This window comes from Sander vitreus, chromosome 10 (assembly GCF_031162955.1).
Source record: "Sander vitreus isolate 19-12246 chromosome 10, sanVit1, whole genome shotgun sequence".
Lineage (NCBI taxonomy): Eukaryota > Metazoa > Chordata > Actinopteri > Perciformes > Percidae > Sander > Sander vitreus.
Genome location: NC_135864.1, coordinates 32,467,336 through 32,486,514, shown reverse-complemented (window position 1 = coordinate 32,486,514; position 19,179 = coordinate 32,467,336). Strand labels below are relative to the sequence as shown.

The window sequence follows — 19,179 nt, the reverse complement described above, 5'->3', positions numbered from 1 at the left end:
CCCTGTTTGAAAGCGAGATATGCAGAATTAAGCCGATGCATGGGCGTGATGCGTTGGGAGCATAAAAGATGGACTGAGGGCGAATGAGTGGGAGTGCATTCATCTTAAACCACAGGATCTACTTAGAGATGCATATTGGATTAATAGAGCATGGATGCTTGATTTGGAGTGGTGTACTCAAGCTGTGTTTGTCGTGACCTCTCTCATCTCCTCTCAGATTGTCTCCACTCTGGAAGAGCTGCTGGCTTTTAACCTTCTATCTCCAATCACAACCCTGGAGTGCAACGAGAGCTGTGGGTGTGTTTGTGTGTGACGGTCTGTGTTTGTGTGTGCTGTCTCTCCGTCTCGGCCTGTGTGCTGGAAATGAATCCATTATTGGAATAGCCTTTCACTTCTGAGTGGTAGAGAGATTCCTCTGAGTCCGCAGATGTATCTACTGTATGTGTGTTTTGTCTGCGAGGCGAGCGTTTGTTTGGGGTGTCAGGTCTCTCTCACCCGTGGCTGAGTTTTGGCAAGAGGTGTGCGATGCGTCTCGCAGCTCTGGCACTGCTTGACTCCAGCTGCCTTTGAATGCAGCTTCAAAGCCTGCCTCGCTGAATGTTTCTCTCCCCACGTTCTGGCACTATTCGCTAACCCCCTCCTCCTCCTCCTTCTACCCTCCAGCTCTCTGCTGTGTTTTTCCCGTACACTTTTGCCCTCTCGTCCTTCACACCTTCACTGTGTCCTCTCCTCTGCTGTACACCGTGTCCTCTGACTGCGCCCGTTTGCCGCTCTGAGATCGAGCACGACTCAACTTTGACCTCGGCAAGGACCACAGCGCCAGAGATCAATGGAGACAATGGTGGAAGACAGAAATATGAAGGCAGAGCAAGCAATCTGGCGTATTCTGTATCAGGAGGGGCCGGCAGTATTGGTCTGTCTGCATGTCCAGTGCTTCCTGTCTTTTATTAGGATATAAGAGGATGTGGCTCATTGTTCCTGCCTGGGCTTATTTTACAATCACTTACAATGAGGTGATGCATTTTATGGACATTGAGATCATTGAGTCCAAAATGAAAGTAACACATAAATCATCCCATTTTCCCAGTTGTCACTATCATCAGCAAAATGAATTTCCCTCAGTCCTACTCTTTTATTATTATTATCATCATTATTATTACGCAGCGAGCGTGGCTCTGCTAAATAGTCTCAGGAAGGAACTTGTTTTGGTGGAACATTTGCACCCTGCAAAAGAAAACGTCACATACAATATATTATTTTGGGCTTTTCCTCCTTTATTTGACAGGACAGCTAGGTGAGAAAGTGGAAAGAGAGGGGGGGAAGACATGCAGGAAATCGGATTGGATTTGAATCCTGAACCTTCTGCGTCGAGGCATAAACCTCTAAGTACATGTGTGCCTGCTCTACCCACTGAGCCAACCTGGCCACAGTCACATACAATATTGAATGAAGTTAACTGTTCACACAATACAGTAAAGTGACTATATAAATTAAATAAATTAGCTAGATACATAGTTAAACTTAATTTGCTCTTATCAGCGTATCCACGTGTGTACTTTGTCCGTAACAAATCCCCGCCAATCGGTCCCAAAATGTCCCAGTTAGAATGTAAATGCCGTAAACATAATTCTTTGTAAACCTTTACAATATTTCCCTGAAAGAACCAAGCAGGCCTGCCTTGTTGCACGATCTGAATTTTCTTCAAAAACTTGCCCTTTTCAGCGTGTACTGTTGCTCAGAGGTTCCTGTTAATGTTCCTCGATGCGACCGGAGTTTAAAGTAAATGCAAAGAAAGCGGAACGTGAGGGACATCCGGTGGAACTTATCCTGTAAATGAACCATCGTTGATCCACTGCCGTGAGACCGGGTGGATTTTTCTTTTGGATCTTCATGCTGCTGGTTGCCAGATTTCTAGTGCTTGTCGACCTCTGGACACTTTCTGTTCAGCAGTTTAAAAAAAAAAAAAAATCCTCATTCTGCTGCCTTCTTGTTTTTCCAGTCTGCGTCTTGGGTCCAAACCTGCTACTTCTAAGTTGTGACACACTTACAGTATGTAAAGGAATTAACCATTTTGAGTAAATTGATATATAGTTACATTTGAAAATGCTCTGCTCTTTAGAAACAAATATGGTAATGATAACTGCATTTTCTTTATTGAAAAACTTAACATTCATGAATAAAGAAGCTGATGCTCTGCCTGGACTGATGATATGCTCCGTTCAGTAAAGATGTATTATTCTCACTGATAATACCAACATTAAGTTGGATGTTTGTGGCATTTATACTATTATTATTTGGGGGCAAAATACCCAGGAATTTGGAATTACCCTTTGTGCATTATTTTTAATTTAACGAAAAACATCAATTCAAAATAAACAAAACTGTTGGTATTTTGAAAATGTGACATCAGACTGACCTCTTCAGTTCATTTGTTCATGGGGAGCAGACTACACGTAATAAGACCAGTGGGTGGATTTTCGTTGTTTAATTGTTTATCCAGCTGTGGAGTAACATTTCCCAGAAGCTCATTGGCAGGCAGATAAATTAGTGAAAACCCAAATCTGCCTGTGTGTGTGTATAGCTGTAGTCGTGACACCTGACTCACACCTTGCCCTCCTGCTATGGTTTGCCAAATGTTTGCCCACACTGTCGCCACCTGGCTACTGCTGTGCACTGTGTGATTGCATTGTGTATGTCTGTGTGCATGCATGTATGTGTGTGAGACAGGGTGCTCTCTAACAGATGGAGTAACCTAATACATGCCTCATTTCTGCCCCGCTGTCCATTGGCCCTCATGGTCTGCTGGTGATGCTATCTGGGCCTTACCAGCATCCTGTCTGCTTTGTTCCTGGAATCAGCCCCACCCCTCCCTGCCCTGCCTCGCCGCTTCCGTCGTCCTGTAAGCGCAGGGCACCCGGATTCAGACACACACTGGTCCCGCAATAGCAGCTGGTGAGGTGGAGCCGCTCTCCGGTTACCTGGGGCAGGTCGCTCCATAGGAGCTGAGTGAAATGTGTCTGGAAAGACACCATATTGTTTACACAGTCAATGAACAGATGCTGCTTTTGTTGCAAACATGCAGGCATAAATAAAGTCATCACTGATTGCAAAAGCGTGCTGGGATGTTTGTGGGAGTGTCGGCCTGTGCACGTCTGTATCAAGGTTATTGTCAATTAGTTTGACTTTTGGATTTCATTTTAGTTTAGTTTGAGTTAGTTTTCAGCGTCTGTTTGCAAGTTTTAGTTTAGTCTCAGAAAGGTTTAGTTTATATATATTGTTTTAGTAGTTTTAGTTTGTTTTCGTTAGGGCCAGGTATAATGTTTCAGAAGTATGTAACTACACAGACACACAAAATACAAGGCCATGATATTCAATGTTTAATCTTTGCGCTACTTTAGTGTCCGATATGCAAAAACAATTACAGCACAGCGCCATCATCAAATCTCCTTTTTGTCACTAGTGAAATATCATAGCTAAGAAACTAAAACTGAAATGATTTACGTTCATAGTTTTTTAACCTGGCAATTCTGTTTAGTTTGGTTAGTTTAGTTTTAGTTTTTCTTGAAGGTTTTAGTTTTTATTTAGTTTCAGTTTACTAAAAATATTCCTCACTGCTTATTTTCGTTTTAGTTTACTGAAATAACCCTGTTCTGTATGCTTAATGTAAACCCTTATTACTTACTGCTGGCACATTAAAATACATTTTGCCCGCTGTTGGCTTTATAAAGCCCCTTCAATCAGTCTTAAGTTCGCAATCAATAAGCTGTTGTCGCTCTTTGGAGATACAAGGTTTCCAGCTCTCTCACACACACACACACACACACACACACACACACACACACACACACACACACACACACACACACACACACACACACACACACGCTGTGCTGGCATGTGTCTCTGTGAATGGCCCTCCGGCTCTCCTGCCAGTCCTGGACAGGTACTGTTTCTATCACCGGGACCAGGTGGAAGTGGCTTCTCCATCCATCTCTGTGACGGCTAGAGGTGACACACCATCAGCCAAATGGATTAGTCTCATTGGCTGGGTAATTTATTGATGTTTTCCTCCCCTGGGCATAATAGGTGTATGGGCCGCTGATTGATGAGGGCGCATGTCTGCCTCCGCAGCGTGTCAACCAGAGTCAGTCAGTCAGTCTGGCGTGTTATGAGCTTCAGAGTTGACTTCTGCAACATCCAGACTGATGGCCTCGCGGACATCAAATATGCTCATTTGACAGGCCATTCATAGATTATGTGAAAAGCCTGTTTTATGTCAGAGCAGGAGTCACTTAGAGCTTTAAGGTGTCAGAAATAAGTGACCTCACTGTGACACAGATTTATTAGAGTTCTTTTAAACTTTTTACCTGGAATCTGCAGGACTTGATCACACTTTAATCGGGGGGCTTTGATTGATGACACGATGGAGAAAGTAGATGTTATGCTAAAACGTTCACGATGTAACGCTGCAGATTTACGGTATCAATGACAATGGTGTTCAAGTTCACATTTTAAAACAACCATAGTTGACCAAAGTGCTTAACAAGTTCAAAAACAAAATGGATGAAATACACGAACAAATAATTAAATACAAAACAACATATTGTAGTAAAAAGGTCAAGGTGTCAAAACTCTAATTGAAAGCCAACAGGTCTTAAGCAAGCACTTGAAGGTTTCAGCGGTCCGAGCAGTTCTTATTTAAATAGGTAAACTACTCCAGAGATTTGGAGCAGCGACTGAAAAGGCTCGGCCAGCTTTTAAACCTGGATCTGGGAACATTGAGGAGCATCTGATTGGACGACATCAGTGCTTTGACAGTAGCCTGGTTGGCACCAGACCCTTCTGAGTGGATCTGGGGAAGGTTCATTCACAGCTCCTTTCCAAAGGGGGCGTCACCAACGGACGCTGCTCAAATGCCTCTGGGCGCAATTGGATAGACCTTCAACCAATCAGACCAACTATCCGGGTGACAAATTAAAAAGCACTGTCAATCACACCCAGATTCTTGGCAGATGGATGAATGTAAGATCCTAAAGTACTAAGAGCATCTACACAGGCACTTAAATCCTGAAATAAGTGAACAGAGGTAAGAAGAGAGGCGTTTCCCTCTGTACTTCTGATGAGTCTGTAAAAAGCCTTCAGTCTCAGAGGAGAAACAGTTTTCCAGCCTTCTGTCTCCATCTGTGACACTGACAAAATAAATGCTACTGCTAATTTTAAGCATGACCCAATATGTTTCTGCGGGCTCCCGCTTTGGTAATGTGTGCTCTTGACCTCCTGCAGTTGTCTCCAGAATGTCACAGGCCCCCTGACATACAGTCCTTTCTCCCCTCCATTAGAGGATACCTGATCCTGCGCAGGCTCTCACTGATGAAAGAGAGCAAGCAACATGCGCAGGAAATGGGCTCGCAGTGGTTCTTGCCATGACCTGGGCTACTTAGAGCCATTGAATTGCATTCATGAAGAGCCCTCTAGTCTTTCTCTTCACCCTTACAAAGTGGCTCTCCGCTTTGGAGTGTAAGAGATACTACAGGATGCAGCAGAATCACAGGGTTAGATGTAAGAGGCTTTCACAGAAACCGAGAAAAGGACAAGCAAATAGCTTTGAGGAGGATGTGCATTTTCTCACCCCAGTAACTAAATATCATGTGAATTACCAGAAACAGAAGACTTTGTATTTCTACGTAGTGCGTGTTTTTCTGCGCGTGTGTGTGGGTGGTGTCTCTTACCACCTCCCAGTCTGTCTCCTTGTCTCGACCTGCAATCTGTACATCTGTCTGCTCATTGATCACAGAGGGAAACGCCTCGAGGTCGCAGCAGGACAGCCGTAGCCTGGAAATCTAAACAGATGTGCGCTGCTCCCGAGTATCCTCTCACACTCACCCAAACATCCTGAAATGTTTTTTTTAATAACCTTTTTTCACCAAGCAACTGTTTCGCTATGCATGCATGCTGTTTTCACCCGGTTTCAAATTCACACATTACACACACACACACGCACGCACACACACATTGACATTTACAACCACAGCTTGCCATTGTTTAGGTAGTTTGTAGTTTGCTCAGTGCTCGAATTATCTTTTTGTCTTTAAGGGGGTCTCTCTGTCTCATAAAACAAAGTTGGCACACCCTGCACATAGCCTAACAAGGTTATACAATTAAATAGTCTAGGCGTGAGTGGCGCTTTTGCGCAGTATATGCACACGGTAGGCCTAGGCTATCATCTTGACACACGCACACAACAGACAGTTGAGAGATTTTTTTTTTTTACAGAAATGGAATCCTTTTAATTAATGTCAACAAATTATTGATTGTAATAGTCCATATTTCATTTAAATTTCGTAATACAAAGAAATAGACTAAACGATTTAGTCTGAGTGTCATTCTCAATTTCACAATGAAATAAAACGTAACTCATTTGAACCAGAAACCGTCTCAGATATCCTCAGTGTCAACATAATAAAGCATGTAGTCTTTAACTAATACACAGGGGAAAATGCACTAACTGGCAGAAATGAATAAAGCCATTGCACAGCCAAACTATGTTCTGGTCTTATAATGTACACGTAGTGATAACAACACCTAGGTGTTCAGTCGTCTCGTGTGTTGAACCGTGGAAATAAATAGACAACAATTTTGGAATTTGCACTGAGATGTTGTCAGGAAGCCTATTCACTGAATATTCCGCCATCAGAGATTGCATTGTATTCAAATGTACTGATTCATTGTAAAATCAGTACATTTGTTACGTCACTTCACTTTTGTGTGTAGATACATGACGTAATTACACACTTGGTGCAGAACGTGACGTTGGTTTTAAACGGATTTCAAACAGGACGTGAATGCCAGCCTCCTGGGTCAAAGTCCTGTGTGAGTTTAACCCTTCCACCTACCCTCCCGCCCATCCTTAATGGACTTTCTGGGTCTTAATAGCCTACCACGTAACATGTCTTCCTGCTTGGCTCCTGTCAAAATTACTACAGTGGCGCCACCTAACAATAAACATAAATATGGGCCATAATTCCTGCTTGGGTCGTTTTTCGGGGAGGACAGTCTTATAAGTTAATGAATTGGGCCATAAAGCTTCAAAATGGGAACAATTTTCATTCAAGTTGAACACATTTTCATCTCATATGGATGTGTCTTCGCCTCAATTCACACCACCCAGAATTAATTTGCATCTGTTAATTCTTCTTTCAAAAGTTAGATAAAAATGCACCCCAGCAGTGGTTAGTCAGAGAGCGGGAGGGATGTTCATTTCCTTTGCTCAGATATTGTCATTTTCTCATATGGACCTCCTCATGTGCCTGAAATTGCACGTAGAAAAACACATTACACCTTCTACACGAAATAGACAGAGGTGGCACATGTTTCCTCAGTGCTGTCCGAGGACCCACAGCGCCGTGTGGGCTGACAAGCTTCATTTGACCTCAGAGGAGCATGAAGAGAAAGAAATTAAACTATCCAAGCAAGAAAAATGAAATAACAAAGATGAAATTGGTTAGCTTTTGTAGTACAAAAAGTAATAACTTCCTCTAACGTCCCCTGAACCAGTGCTCTCCCCCCCCCGCACACACCCGCCCTCTCAAAGCAGTTGTGGCTATCACTCTCAACAAAGTGATGTAGTGGACTGGCTGCGTTATAAATGGGATTCCGGCATCCCCAGCTATTCTCCTGTCCAAAGCTTCATTTCTCTGACTCTAAGCTCCCCTGCTAAGTTCAGTAATGGAGCTTTAAATCCCCTCTGTTGTTGGGTCCTCACTCATTTTGCTACCGGGTCGATGATAGAGCTCTCATTTCTTGTGCCACCTTGTTGATAAGACTTCACTTTGTGCCTTGAAACGCCACTGATTATTTTCCCTTCTCACATCCCTCCTGCATGCTCTGTATGCTTTCCTACCCGCGCACATCCTCATGTCTCTCCCGCTTGACTAATATATTGAGATTTTCTCTTTTAAAGGGACTTTTTGAAGATTCCGTAGCTCTGTTTTCACCACGCTTTAGTTGTATTCAAAGGTCTAACACAAGATCTTGCTTTTCGTCTGTTGCAGAAGCATTGCTCTCTTTATATTCCAAGCCATCGTCTATTATGGCAGTAATGTGTGTGTGTGTGTGTGTGTGTCCTGTGTGTGCATGAGCAGTCCCATTAGAGAAAACAACAGATTGAGAAAAAAATGTCAAAAGGGAAAGAGAGGCTGTGCGTGGGAAGTTTTCTCTGACTGTGATCGTTAAGGATTGGGATGGATGTTTGGGGGGGAATCGCATGTATTCGAGTGTTTGTTTTCAAGCTAAATTGCTGCCTATTTTTTGACAGCTTAGCGTAGTTGTGATAACTGAGGCATATCATTACCTGCTGAATGCAACAGATTTCTGAAAAGGTGGCCTAACTTTCACCTTACTCTTTTTCGTGTTGTCGTCTTGCTTTCTTGCAGAGGCCTTTGACCTGGTGCTGCGTCACGGCCGTAACTTCACCCTGGCCATGCTGAAGTCCGAGTTCCCAGGTCTGGGAGGTGGAGCCCAGAGCTCCGTGGGGCAGCTCTTCCTGGACATGTTGCTCTACATCCTGGGCTCAGACTCCACAGTGGACCACATGGTGGCGGTGCTCTACGGCCGCCTCTTCCCGCTGGCATACCGCCGCCTGCTGGGCGGCAGCGGATCCTCTTTGTCTGAGGAGTGTGTAAAAGGAGCCTGGAAGGAGTCCGAAGCATTTGGCCCTTATCCCAAACTGATGATGACCCGTCTGTCTCGCTCCCTCCTGGCCACGCGAGTCTTTCTGCAGGCGCTGAACCTGGGCATCGAGGTTGTCAACACCACCGACCACCTGCGGCCCAGCCGGGACTGTAGCCGGGCCCTGCTGAGGCTGTGGTACTGCCCGCACTGCCAGGGCATGCTGGGGCCGCCAGCCTGCAGAGGCTTCTGTCAGGCGGTGATGAACGGCTGCCTGGGGGGAGCAGCCGAGGTGCAGCCTCACTGGAGGACCTATGTGGACGGACTGGGGAAGCTGGCCGGTGCCATGAGGGGCGAGCAGGACATGGAGGCTGTTGTTCTTAGACTGCCTTCAATGATCAAACTGGCTCTCAAGCACGCTGTGAGCGAACGCACGCGCCTCACTGCCCTGGTGAGTCCAGTACACACACACACAGCACTGCATTGAAAAATACAAGGGGCTGCATTGGTGTGGGTGTGTTCCTAGAGATGAGATTGACGGCTCTAGACTCCAAAACACTAGCCTGGAAATCCAGACCCAAATCTGAAAGATTAAGGGACTGGCAATGAGTAATGAAAATGGCCCAACTCGAGGGACGGCACCAAGCATGCATTTTAAAATCTCACTGCACGCAATTGGATAACACTACAACCAATCACAACAACCACCAGTGGGTTTTCGCTAAGCCCCATGCGCTTAGCTACCAGCGGAGCTAACTGGTAGATTACATTTTTGCCGTATCCGGTCTGCAAAACAGCAAAAACGTCCTTCTTGCAAAGGAACGATTCGAGCGCCGTCTTTTGTTCCTCTTTTAGATAAAAAGCCGTTTCAAACAACTGGTGTTCATCCGTAGCCATCTTGCAATGTTTACTAATGACTTTGACGTCGCAGCGCTGTCGTCATCTGTTTAGTTCGCCTCAGGCCCGCCTATATCAGATAGATGTGATTGGTGCAGCTCGGCTGCAAGGGCGTAGTTAATGAGCATCATTATTGAATGCCAGAGTGACTCACTGAGCAAATTCAAATTGTGCTCTTGTGAGAAATCTGGATTTCCAGGGTACCAAAACACTGCACTGCTTACAGTTCACAACACTTCCAGATAGTGTCATAACAATCATCTTATCCTCCGTCTCGATAATTGAAAAAAATGAGGTCTAGAATTGAGGTGAAGCCACACTAGCACCATATTCTGTGAATATTCAAACTGATAAACCATGTTTTGTGTGTGTTTTGGGGCTCTAAAGCGTGAGCATTACAGACCGACTGACTTCCTGCTGAATTCACGCACACACAAATGGCATGAAAACAATTTACTGATATCACTTTTTTGCTCAGATTTTGATAAGGTGAAGAGTATTTTTTAACAGGTCGCACTTAGAATGAAAAACATGAAATTACCTTGTAAAAAAGAAATCTCAAACTAGACACAGCTACAACCATAGACAGTTAAAGAAATGGACAAATTCACGCCGTTGTTTTCGACGGAGACCAGTGAAGGATATTAGAAGCACTTTTCCAGAGATGGCTGAGCGTTACTGCGCAGCTGCAAACTGAGCTTGAAGACGTAGATGTGATGTGAGCAACCTGTCTGAAAGTTGTAAGTCTTCTGGTAGCTGTGCCAAGAGAAATCTCAATCATTCCCAATCTAGCAGAGACGGAGAGCGTAGGTATATGTAAGGAGATAACATAGACACAGGCTAATTACTGCTAACTAAAATGCTAGTTAACATTAGTAATTAAACTTAAACAGCTAATGTAAGTCCAAACTGCCTGAGAGCTTCTCCTGTACTATACGGTAATTCCTCTACTATGAGACAGGAAGTCGCGTGGTTATGACACAATCGTTAGCCTATTTTTATAAAAACGTCTGCTACGGAGCCATAACGTGAGATACAAGGTAATGGAGCCTTTTATACATTGTCATGTTTTTTTAGAAATAAACAATGAACAAATAGAGTCTTTAAACGCTTCAGATGTAAAGTTATTCGCTGTCAAAGTGACGTCAAAATGAATGGCAGTCAATGGGATGCTAACGGTGGGTGAGTGCTAGGTAGCATCACCATAGGAGCTACGCTTCGTAGAGGCTGGCTTACCCCCTTGGCTACAACAGAAGCAAACTCAAAGTAAAAAATGCACCTTGGACTGAGCTAAATAAAGAGCGGGAAATAATATCAAGGAAAGGGAGGGAGGCAGTCAGACACAGTGCTCAGCTTGTCTCGCTAAAACTCGTCTCTCACTCCTCAGCAGCGGTGACCCGTTATGTGTGGTTTCGATAAAACTGTCAAGTTTGTTCTTAGCCCACATGTGAAGTCAGGGGAGTGCTCATGAAATATGAAGACCTTTTCCTGCCAGAGTTACAGAGCTGGATGTGCTTTGCTTCTGTATATCTGCTGAACTTTTCACTCTCTCCCCGCGGTGACCAGGTTTCCACTCAGAACCCATCATTTATTAACACACAGGTTGACCTCACTTACTCTACAGCGCGAGGGCGTGGCTGCATCCATGAATCGCTGACTTAGGGGAAATTGCTCATTGTGTGTGTGTGTGTGTGTGTGTGTGTGTGTGTGTGTGTGTGTGTGACACTTATCCAAAATGAAACAAGTCCTGTGTAGGTTAATTTAAGACTGCATTTCCAGTCACCACAGATGACTTTACACAGTGTTTATAGTTCTGACTCTGGTTCCAGCATGCGGGATTAAAGCTGCTGCGGTCGTGTATTGTTCAGCACAGTGACAGGGTCGTGTTTCTGTCTGTGTGTGTGTGTGTGTGTGTGTGAGTGTGAGTGTTTGAATGTAATCTTGCAGAGACAGTCCTTGCTCAGTGGTGTCATTGAAGGGACAGAGGCATCGTTTCTCTAAAGGCTAATTGTGTCTCGCTGAGGAGTCGGGGGAGCTCACCCAAAATTAGACAACACCTGATTACTGCACCTCAAATAACTTTGGAATGTGTGAATGGATTTAGGCATTACAGGACCACTGTTGTGTTTAAAAAATATATATATTAACTGTAAAACTATAATTAACCATAGCGACAGAGCGCATTTAAGTCCCGCCCCCCGCCGGAGGAGAAAACAGCTCGCTGCTCTCCATTGATTTGTATTGCGTGAAGGTGCCTCCTCCGTCTGCCAGCTAACAACAGGAAAAAGCCTCAAAGCTGATGTGTGGTGATATTCACTACCAACAATGTAAAGAACCCATAACTAAATTTTTATAAGCTGCCAACACCAAAAAAACTGAGCTTTTAGGAAGACGAAAGTGTATACTTTGAATGGAATGGATGTGGGATCCTGACACTAAGATAACGATACAGTATGCCCGACATTACATGTGTAACAATATAGCTAGCCGGAAACTAGTCTATATCCACGACGTTCCACTTCCAGGATTGCTCCATTGCCGTCGAAAATTTCGCCGGATTTCACTGCTGAAAGCTTCCGCTTTCGTTGTGTTGGTGTTTTAAACTCCGGTGGATTTGTGAGGACTATGGTCAACTGCTCCTCAGATCTCTGCAGGGTAAATCCAGACAGCTAGCTAGACTATCTGTCCAATCTGAGTTTTCTGTTGCACGACTAAACTCTTCCTGGACATGTCGCTCTACATCCTGGGCTCAGACTCCACAGTGGACCACATGGTGGCGGTGCTCTACGGCCGCCTCTTCCCGCTGGCATACCCCCGCCTGCTGGGCGGCAGCGGATCCTCTTTGTCTGAGGAGTGTGTAAAAGGAGCCTGGAAGGAGTCCGAAGCATTTGGCCCTTATCCCAAACTGATGATGACCCGTCTGTCTCGCTCCCTCCTGGCCACGCGAGTCTTTCTGCAGGCGCTGAACCTGGGCATCGAGGTTGTCAACACCACCGACCACCTGCGGCCCAGCCGGGACTGTAGCCGGGCCCTGCTGAGGCTGTGGTACTTCCGTTTTTGTTGTGTTGGCGTTTTAAACTCCGGTGGATTTGTGAGGACCATGGTTAACTGCTCCTCAGATCTCTGCAGGGTAAATCCAGACAGCTAGCTAGACTATCTGTCCAATCTGAGTTTTCTGTTGCACAACTAAGCTTTTCCTGGACATGTCGCTCTACATCCTGGGCTAAAACGACTAAAACTACTTTTGAACGTACACGTTCCACCAAAACAAGTTCCTTCCCGAGGCTATTTTGCAGAGGCACAGTGCTGAGCTTAACGCCGCCCAAGACAATTGTGATTGGTTTAATGAAATGCCAATAAACCAGAGCACGTTTTTCTCCCACCCCGGAATGCTGTGTGGACTAGCGAGACCCTCTTCTGCAGTGCTGTGGAGGAAGGTCTGGCAAAGCGAGACTAGCCTGAAACTGACATTTAGATATTTGACTTGGTAACAAAATGCTTGCTGAAAACGTAACGTATTAGCATATCATTAGCTTAGTGTCAGGATCCTACAGTCTTCCTATTCCTCCTGCTGATTCCTCATGTCTGTAGCTACTTTTGTGTAAATAAAAATTCAGTTTTTCGGTTCGACAGCTTATAAAAACGTAAGTTATGGGTTCTTTTCATTGTTGTTAGTGCATCCCAACACACAGCAGCTGTTCTGTTGTTTGCTTGCAGACGGAATCGATGATGAGGCACCTTCACGCAAGAGGAGTTAATGGAGAGCGGCGAGTTGTTTTCCCCTCCGGTGGGCGTGGCTTTCCGTGTATGACGGGATGCGCTCTGTCTCTATAAATGGTCTATAGGCCTACACTGTATAAAAAACAAACCACTTCATTTTTTCTCACTTACATTATTGTTACATTGTAATGCAGTATGGAGCACAAACGTTATGAAATATAATAACAACAGCAGATTGTTTTAAACCGATTATCCACGATTTGACCCACTCATCTCTCGTGTGTTTTCTGCTACAAGAACATGGCTGGAAGAAAATCTTTTCTTCTATCTTCTTGCAGTGAACGCAACAATATCATCATATGGTAGAAAGTTGCGCATCGTGCACCAGAAGTAATACAAACTAGACAATGGTATTTTGATTTATACTTGCATTTTAAAATCAAACACTAAAATGAAGTAGTGTAGCATTTTCATGTGATTATAGCATCCTTTAAATTATTTAGACGGATGTCATATCTGTCTGAACGGGTCAATGTGCATCATGACCCGTAATTCGACTCCTTGACAAGAAAGAGATAAAGCGACAGGGAGGAGGAAATAGAAAGCATGCACGTGGATGAGCAAGAGAAAGCAAATGACAGAAACAGAGAGGCAAAACTTGTTTTGGTAATTACAAGTCGTTTTGTGTAATTCTACAGTTTAGCTAGTGAACTGTATGTAACTACACTGCAGAGTCTCTGCCAACAGATCCATGGTGTGGCTGGGTTGATGGGGGCTACCAGCATGCATTGCAGTCACAGTGTCTTTTTTATACCACCACTGGGGGGCGCCAACAACAGAAATGTTTAAATCCTACAGCGTGACCATAAAATGTGTGTGTGTGTGTGTTAATACATATATTAAAATACAATATAATAAAACCGAATAATAACAATAATAATAATAACAAAGGTGAAATAAAAGTATTTTTTTTAATAATAAATACCAAATGCGATAATATTCAGTGCGAACTTGGTTGGATTATGGAGCATTCTTAACAAATTTCAAAACACAAACACTGCCCCTGTACACTACTGACAAAAATGTATTGTCTACTTTCTAGTTTGAAGCCGCTACACGTACTCTAAATTCATTTTAAATTGACACTAAGGTATGTCTGAAAAGATTATACGTTTTAGGAAATGGTAAGCGGTAAAGTAAAGTATGTATGAGTTGTTGCTCTAAAAATGGCATCTGGTTTTATAAATCCTAGCTTGTCTTTGAATTGTGTGTGTGTGGAAACCTTAGTAATCTGCCAGTGATATTTTGCACGGCAACATAATGGATCAATGTCTTGTTTAGTGGTTTCATGTGATTGTGAAAGCTGCCGCTGTGGTCGGTATCTCTCAGTTACCCCCCCCCCCCCCCCCGATGAGAGTGCAGACCACTGTTACTGTTACTGTTACTGAGTGTAACAAACAGATCACTTCTATCTCAGTAAAAGAGTCTTCGAGGTGTGAGAGAGAGAGACTCTTCTCGCCTCTATGTCGGCCTGACGCATGCAACTCTACTGGGGAGATGACCACTCATCGCCTGCCAGGAATGTTAACATTCATTCCCTCCATCTGGTGCAACTCCAGCGTGAATCAGCCAATGTTCAGAGAGACGGCGAGGGCAGCCAGGAGCCCTGCAGCTTCAATCTATTCCCCTGTCAACTTCCCACCCCTCTCCTGGAGTTTGATGTCATCCACCTCCGTCTCTGCATCTCATCCTCAACATCCTTCTCTCTCTCTTTCATCCCCCCCCATTTATTTCTTTTCCTCTGATTCTTATGGGCTGCTTCGAGAGAAGATGCATGATTTATGAAGCTCTATTTTTACCGGTTACTGAGGAGAAAGAGAGGAGAGAACTGGCGACAAAGAGAGGGAGAGAGAAAAGGAAAGGGAAGAATGGAGAGGAGAGTGTGATGAGCGAGCCCAAGGGGAAGGAGAACAGGAGAGTGTGGAGGAGACATCCATCACCCTGCGACCCCTCGGATGAAAACGAAGAAGGGAAGTAGGTTGAGACAGAAATATGATGGATCTGACCAAGAGTAGTGGAGATATACTGCAGAGTACACGAGTTGTGGGTTGTTACACACTCGACACAGTTGGCTGCTTAGTTATAGGTCTAAAATCACATATCTCTTTTTGTGCCTGTAACATTTCTTGACAATAACACACTTTTCATCAGCTCTTTTTTGTTGTTGTGCACAAGTAGCTGAAGCAGATCAAATCACATCCCAAATGTCTGCTGCATTTCTATTACTTATTAATCCATTCTAAACATGTAGGCTACTGTAGATACAACAGTTGTAAAGTCCATTTGAGCTGTCAAACATGCAATGTCATGTTTATAAATGTTGCATGTCAGCCACGTTATTATTCATCGAGTCATATGTTTTATTTGAATTATAGAAGACCCTGAAGGCCCAAAGAGAAACATTGTGTTTGTTGAGCTACTAGTTTTAAATTAACTTCTAAAAGCATAAGAAAATTCAATTTAGATTCAGCTGTTTTCTAGACAACTATGCCAGCAGCCGGTTAGCTTAGCTTAGCATAAAGACTGAAAACAGGAGGAGGGGGGACTGTTAGCCTGATAGCCTCTATCCAAAGCAGTGGTGTAGTCTAATTTATTGTAGTGGGTATACTGTACCACATACATAAACATATATATTTATTTTTACCGTCTGTCTATCTCGCTACGCACACACTGTGCTGTGCGCTCAGTGAGATGGGGGTCGATAAAAGATGAGAAAAGTCTCTCGTAGGGATGTAACGGTATGAAAATGTAACCTCACTTTTATAGTGACCACAATTATCACGGTTTTCGGTATTATCGCGGTATCTTTAAAAGTGTGTTGAATATGTTCAGAAAGCACTGACAGGCCTACACAAGCTGAAATAGTTTCAAAAAGTGTAACAGTGTTTATTATGTTACAAAAAATATAGGCAAAACCTTATCAAAAGTGCAGACAGGATAACTATCTTCAATCAGCTGTCCTTCGGCATTCTTATAATAACCAAAATATGCCCATGCTTCAGACTTCAGATTCTAACTTAAAGAAACGCACGTTGTAGGCTACCGTGGTAATCCACCGTGATAATAATGATATTGTAAATGAAAGCGGTAATTGTTATCGTCATCATTTTTATCATGGTTTACCTTTACACCGGTAATCGTTACATCCCTAGTCTCTCGGCATGTTCTGCAGCGTTGTTCAGTTTGCTACTACTTACTCGACCCGTATATATAATACAAAAGCTCCTGGAGCTTTCCTAGTGGGTATATGGCGTCTACCTGTGTATCATGTAGACTACACCACTGGTCCAAAGGTAACAACATCCACCTCCCAGCACCTCTAAAGCTCACTCATTTGACACGTCCTTCTTTTGTTTGTGTAATCCATACAAAAACCGAAGTATTGAAACTATAATTTTCCGTTCAACAGAGGATAGTGTGCCAGACTATTTCTTAGCCAGCTAAGCTAACCGGCTGCTGGCTCTAACTTTATATTTTCCATTCAAAAACAAACAAACATGAGAGAGTTATCGCTCTGCTCATCTAACTTTAGACAAGAATGCGAATAATAAACATATTTTTAATTTAATATAATGTATACTCTTTATTGATTAACAATTTATTGAAATTACAATTTACACTCTGTTGTTATTACACACTACACACAGGCCTGAAATACACACACACACACACACACACACACACACACACACACACACACGCTCAGGTCCTTTTACATGCACTAATGGAGAGATGTCAGAGTGAGTTAATAAAATCGAAAAGAAATAGCTTTTCACAGCTCTGCATGCTACGCGAACTGCAGGACTCTGAGTGAGAAGTGTGAAATCCATTTTCCTTACAAGCAGCTCTCTAAACTTAATACACAAACAACTAATGTCTCGTTTTAAATTAGACTCTGATCTGCACAGCTCATCTATTTTAGTGAATCAAGCTATTTAGTCACCTATATGTTTTAGTATTGGCAGTTATAGGTTTCATCATGCAAGAAAACTTTGACTTTGTGCCAAAACATAAGAACAAATTATTATTATTTTCAAAATATTTGATGATATATTTGACTAAATAGGCGCGAACTGATAAGTGAGATTTCAAGATTAGACTGAAAGAAAACAAGCTCTACCTGAAACTCTGGGGGAGTACATGTGTTGTGTTTTACACAATTACTTTGGCTCATTTCTGAAAAACAGTGTTTACATTCTCAAAGCTCAAGGTGCATTTGTCAAAACAGCTTATATGGTACAGCACAACACCACAGCTCACCTGCAAAGTCGTATCTCACCCAAAACTAAAGCCAACAGCAAACCATTCCCTGATGACATTTGCATGGTTGAAGCTTACATTATCCCACACAATTACAAAAGTTGTCAAGTCATGCCTTACCTAGTCTATATCCACGACGTTCCACTTCTGGGATTGGTCTGTTGCCGCCGGGAATTCCGCCGGATGTCCGTCAACTTCCTCTTTCTTTGTGTTGGAACTTTAACCTCCGGTGGATTTGTGAGGACTATGGTTAACTGCTCCTCAGAGCTCTGCAGGGTAAATCCAGACAGCTAGCTAGACTATCTGTCCAATCTGAGTTTTCTGTTACACGACTAAAACTACTTCTGAGCGTACACATGTTCCACCAGAACAAGTTCCTTCCCGAGGCTATTTTGCAGCAGCACTGTCGCTCCGTGCGGAGCTTAGCGCCACCCAAGAAGATTGTGATTGGTTTAAAGAAATGCCGATAAACACGTTTTTCTCCCATCCCGGAATGCTGTGTGGACTAGCCAGACCCTCCTCCGCAGCGCTGTGGAGGAAGGTCTGGCAAAGCGAGACTCAGCCTTACCAAACGGGTCTCATTCTCAGGATAAGATCTCTGTAGAGGGTGTCCAACAACATCAGGAGTTTCTGGGTGTTGTATGGGCCAATATTGGGAATGTGTGTACTCACACCATTCTCTGATATTGTAGCACACATGATGATATTGCCCCCGCGTTGGCCTGGCACATTCTTTGGCCAGATTGGAACCAGCCTCATCTACACACACCATAAGGGTGTGAGGGATTACACTTCATTCCAGCTCCATTATTCTCTGTATTACTATAAACTAAATATATACATATATTCAATTGGTAATTGTGCCAGTTGTAGACAATTGTACTTGATGTGCTAAAACATTTGCAATTTGTTTAAAAGAACAAGAAATTCAAACTGATGTGAACAACCATCAGTGGTTTGGAGATTTCTCTGACAATGCTAACTTTGCATTCAAAGTAGGGCTGTCAGCATTAACGCGTTAATCGCGATGCGATTAAGGGCCGAGCATAACGCGTTAATCTTTTTAAATCGCATTAATCGCATGCCAGCATTTATTAATTTATTTTACACTTCACTCGGCTTCGCGTCGTGCCTAACAGGCTACTATTTTGATCCTTTGCTGCACCTTTACTTATCATCAAGCTGCGATACTTCCTCCTGCTGCAGGCTGCAGGCATGATGGAGAAAGACAGCAGCAACACGATTCTGAATGGCGCTTTTAATTTTCCAAAACTCCCAGAAGGCTCGTAGACAAGTCGAAAGCCATATGCACGTTGTGTAAAGCCAAATTAAAATATTAGAAGCTTGAGCTACCACCTACGAGCTTATTAACGTGACTCAGGTTAATGGGCTCGGGCAAAGCACTGTTTTGGAGAGTGCTACTTGCCGACCTGTGGAAGAAACCAAATCCCAAAAAATGACTACAGCTCTTGCGAAATGGGTGGCAACTAACTGCAGACCTGTCAGCATCGTAGAAGACTCGGGTCTCAAGACGTACTACGGTTGGCATGTTCTGACCCGTCTCATTGCCGTCGA

The 19,179-nt window shown here is 43.6% G+C and overlaps 1 protein-coding gene across 1 annotated transcript in view; it reads left to right on the top strand.

Moving 5' to 3' along the window:
* gpc3 (glypican 3) overlaps positions 1-19,179 on the top strand; it is a 129,030-nt gene that overhangs the window by 59,925 nt on the left and 49,926 nt on the right. The window contains exon 3 of the mRNA XM_078261180.1: positions 8,433-9,118. Coding sequence (XP_078117306.1) covers positions 8,433-9,118 — 686 coding nt within the window. The remainder of the gene's footprint in view (positions 1-8,432; positions 9,119-19,179) is intronic.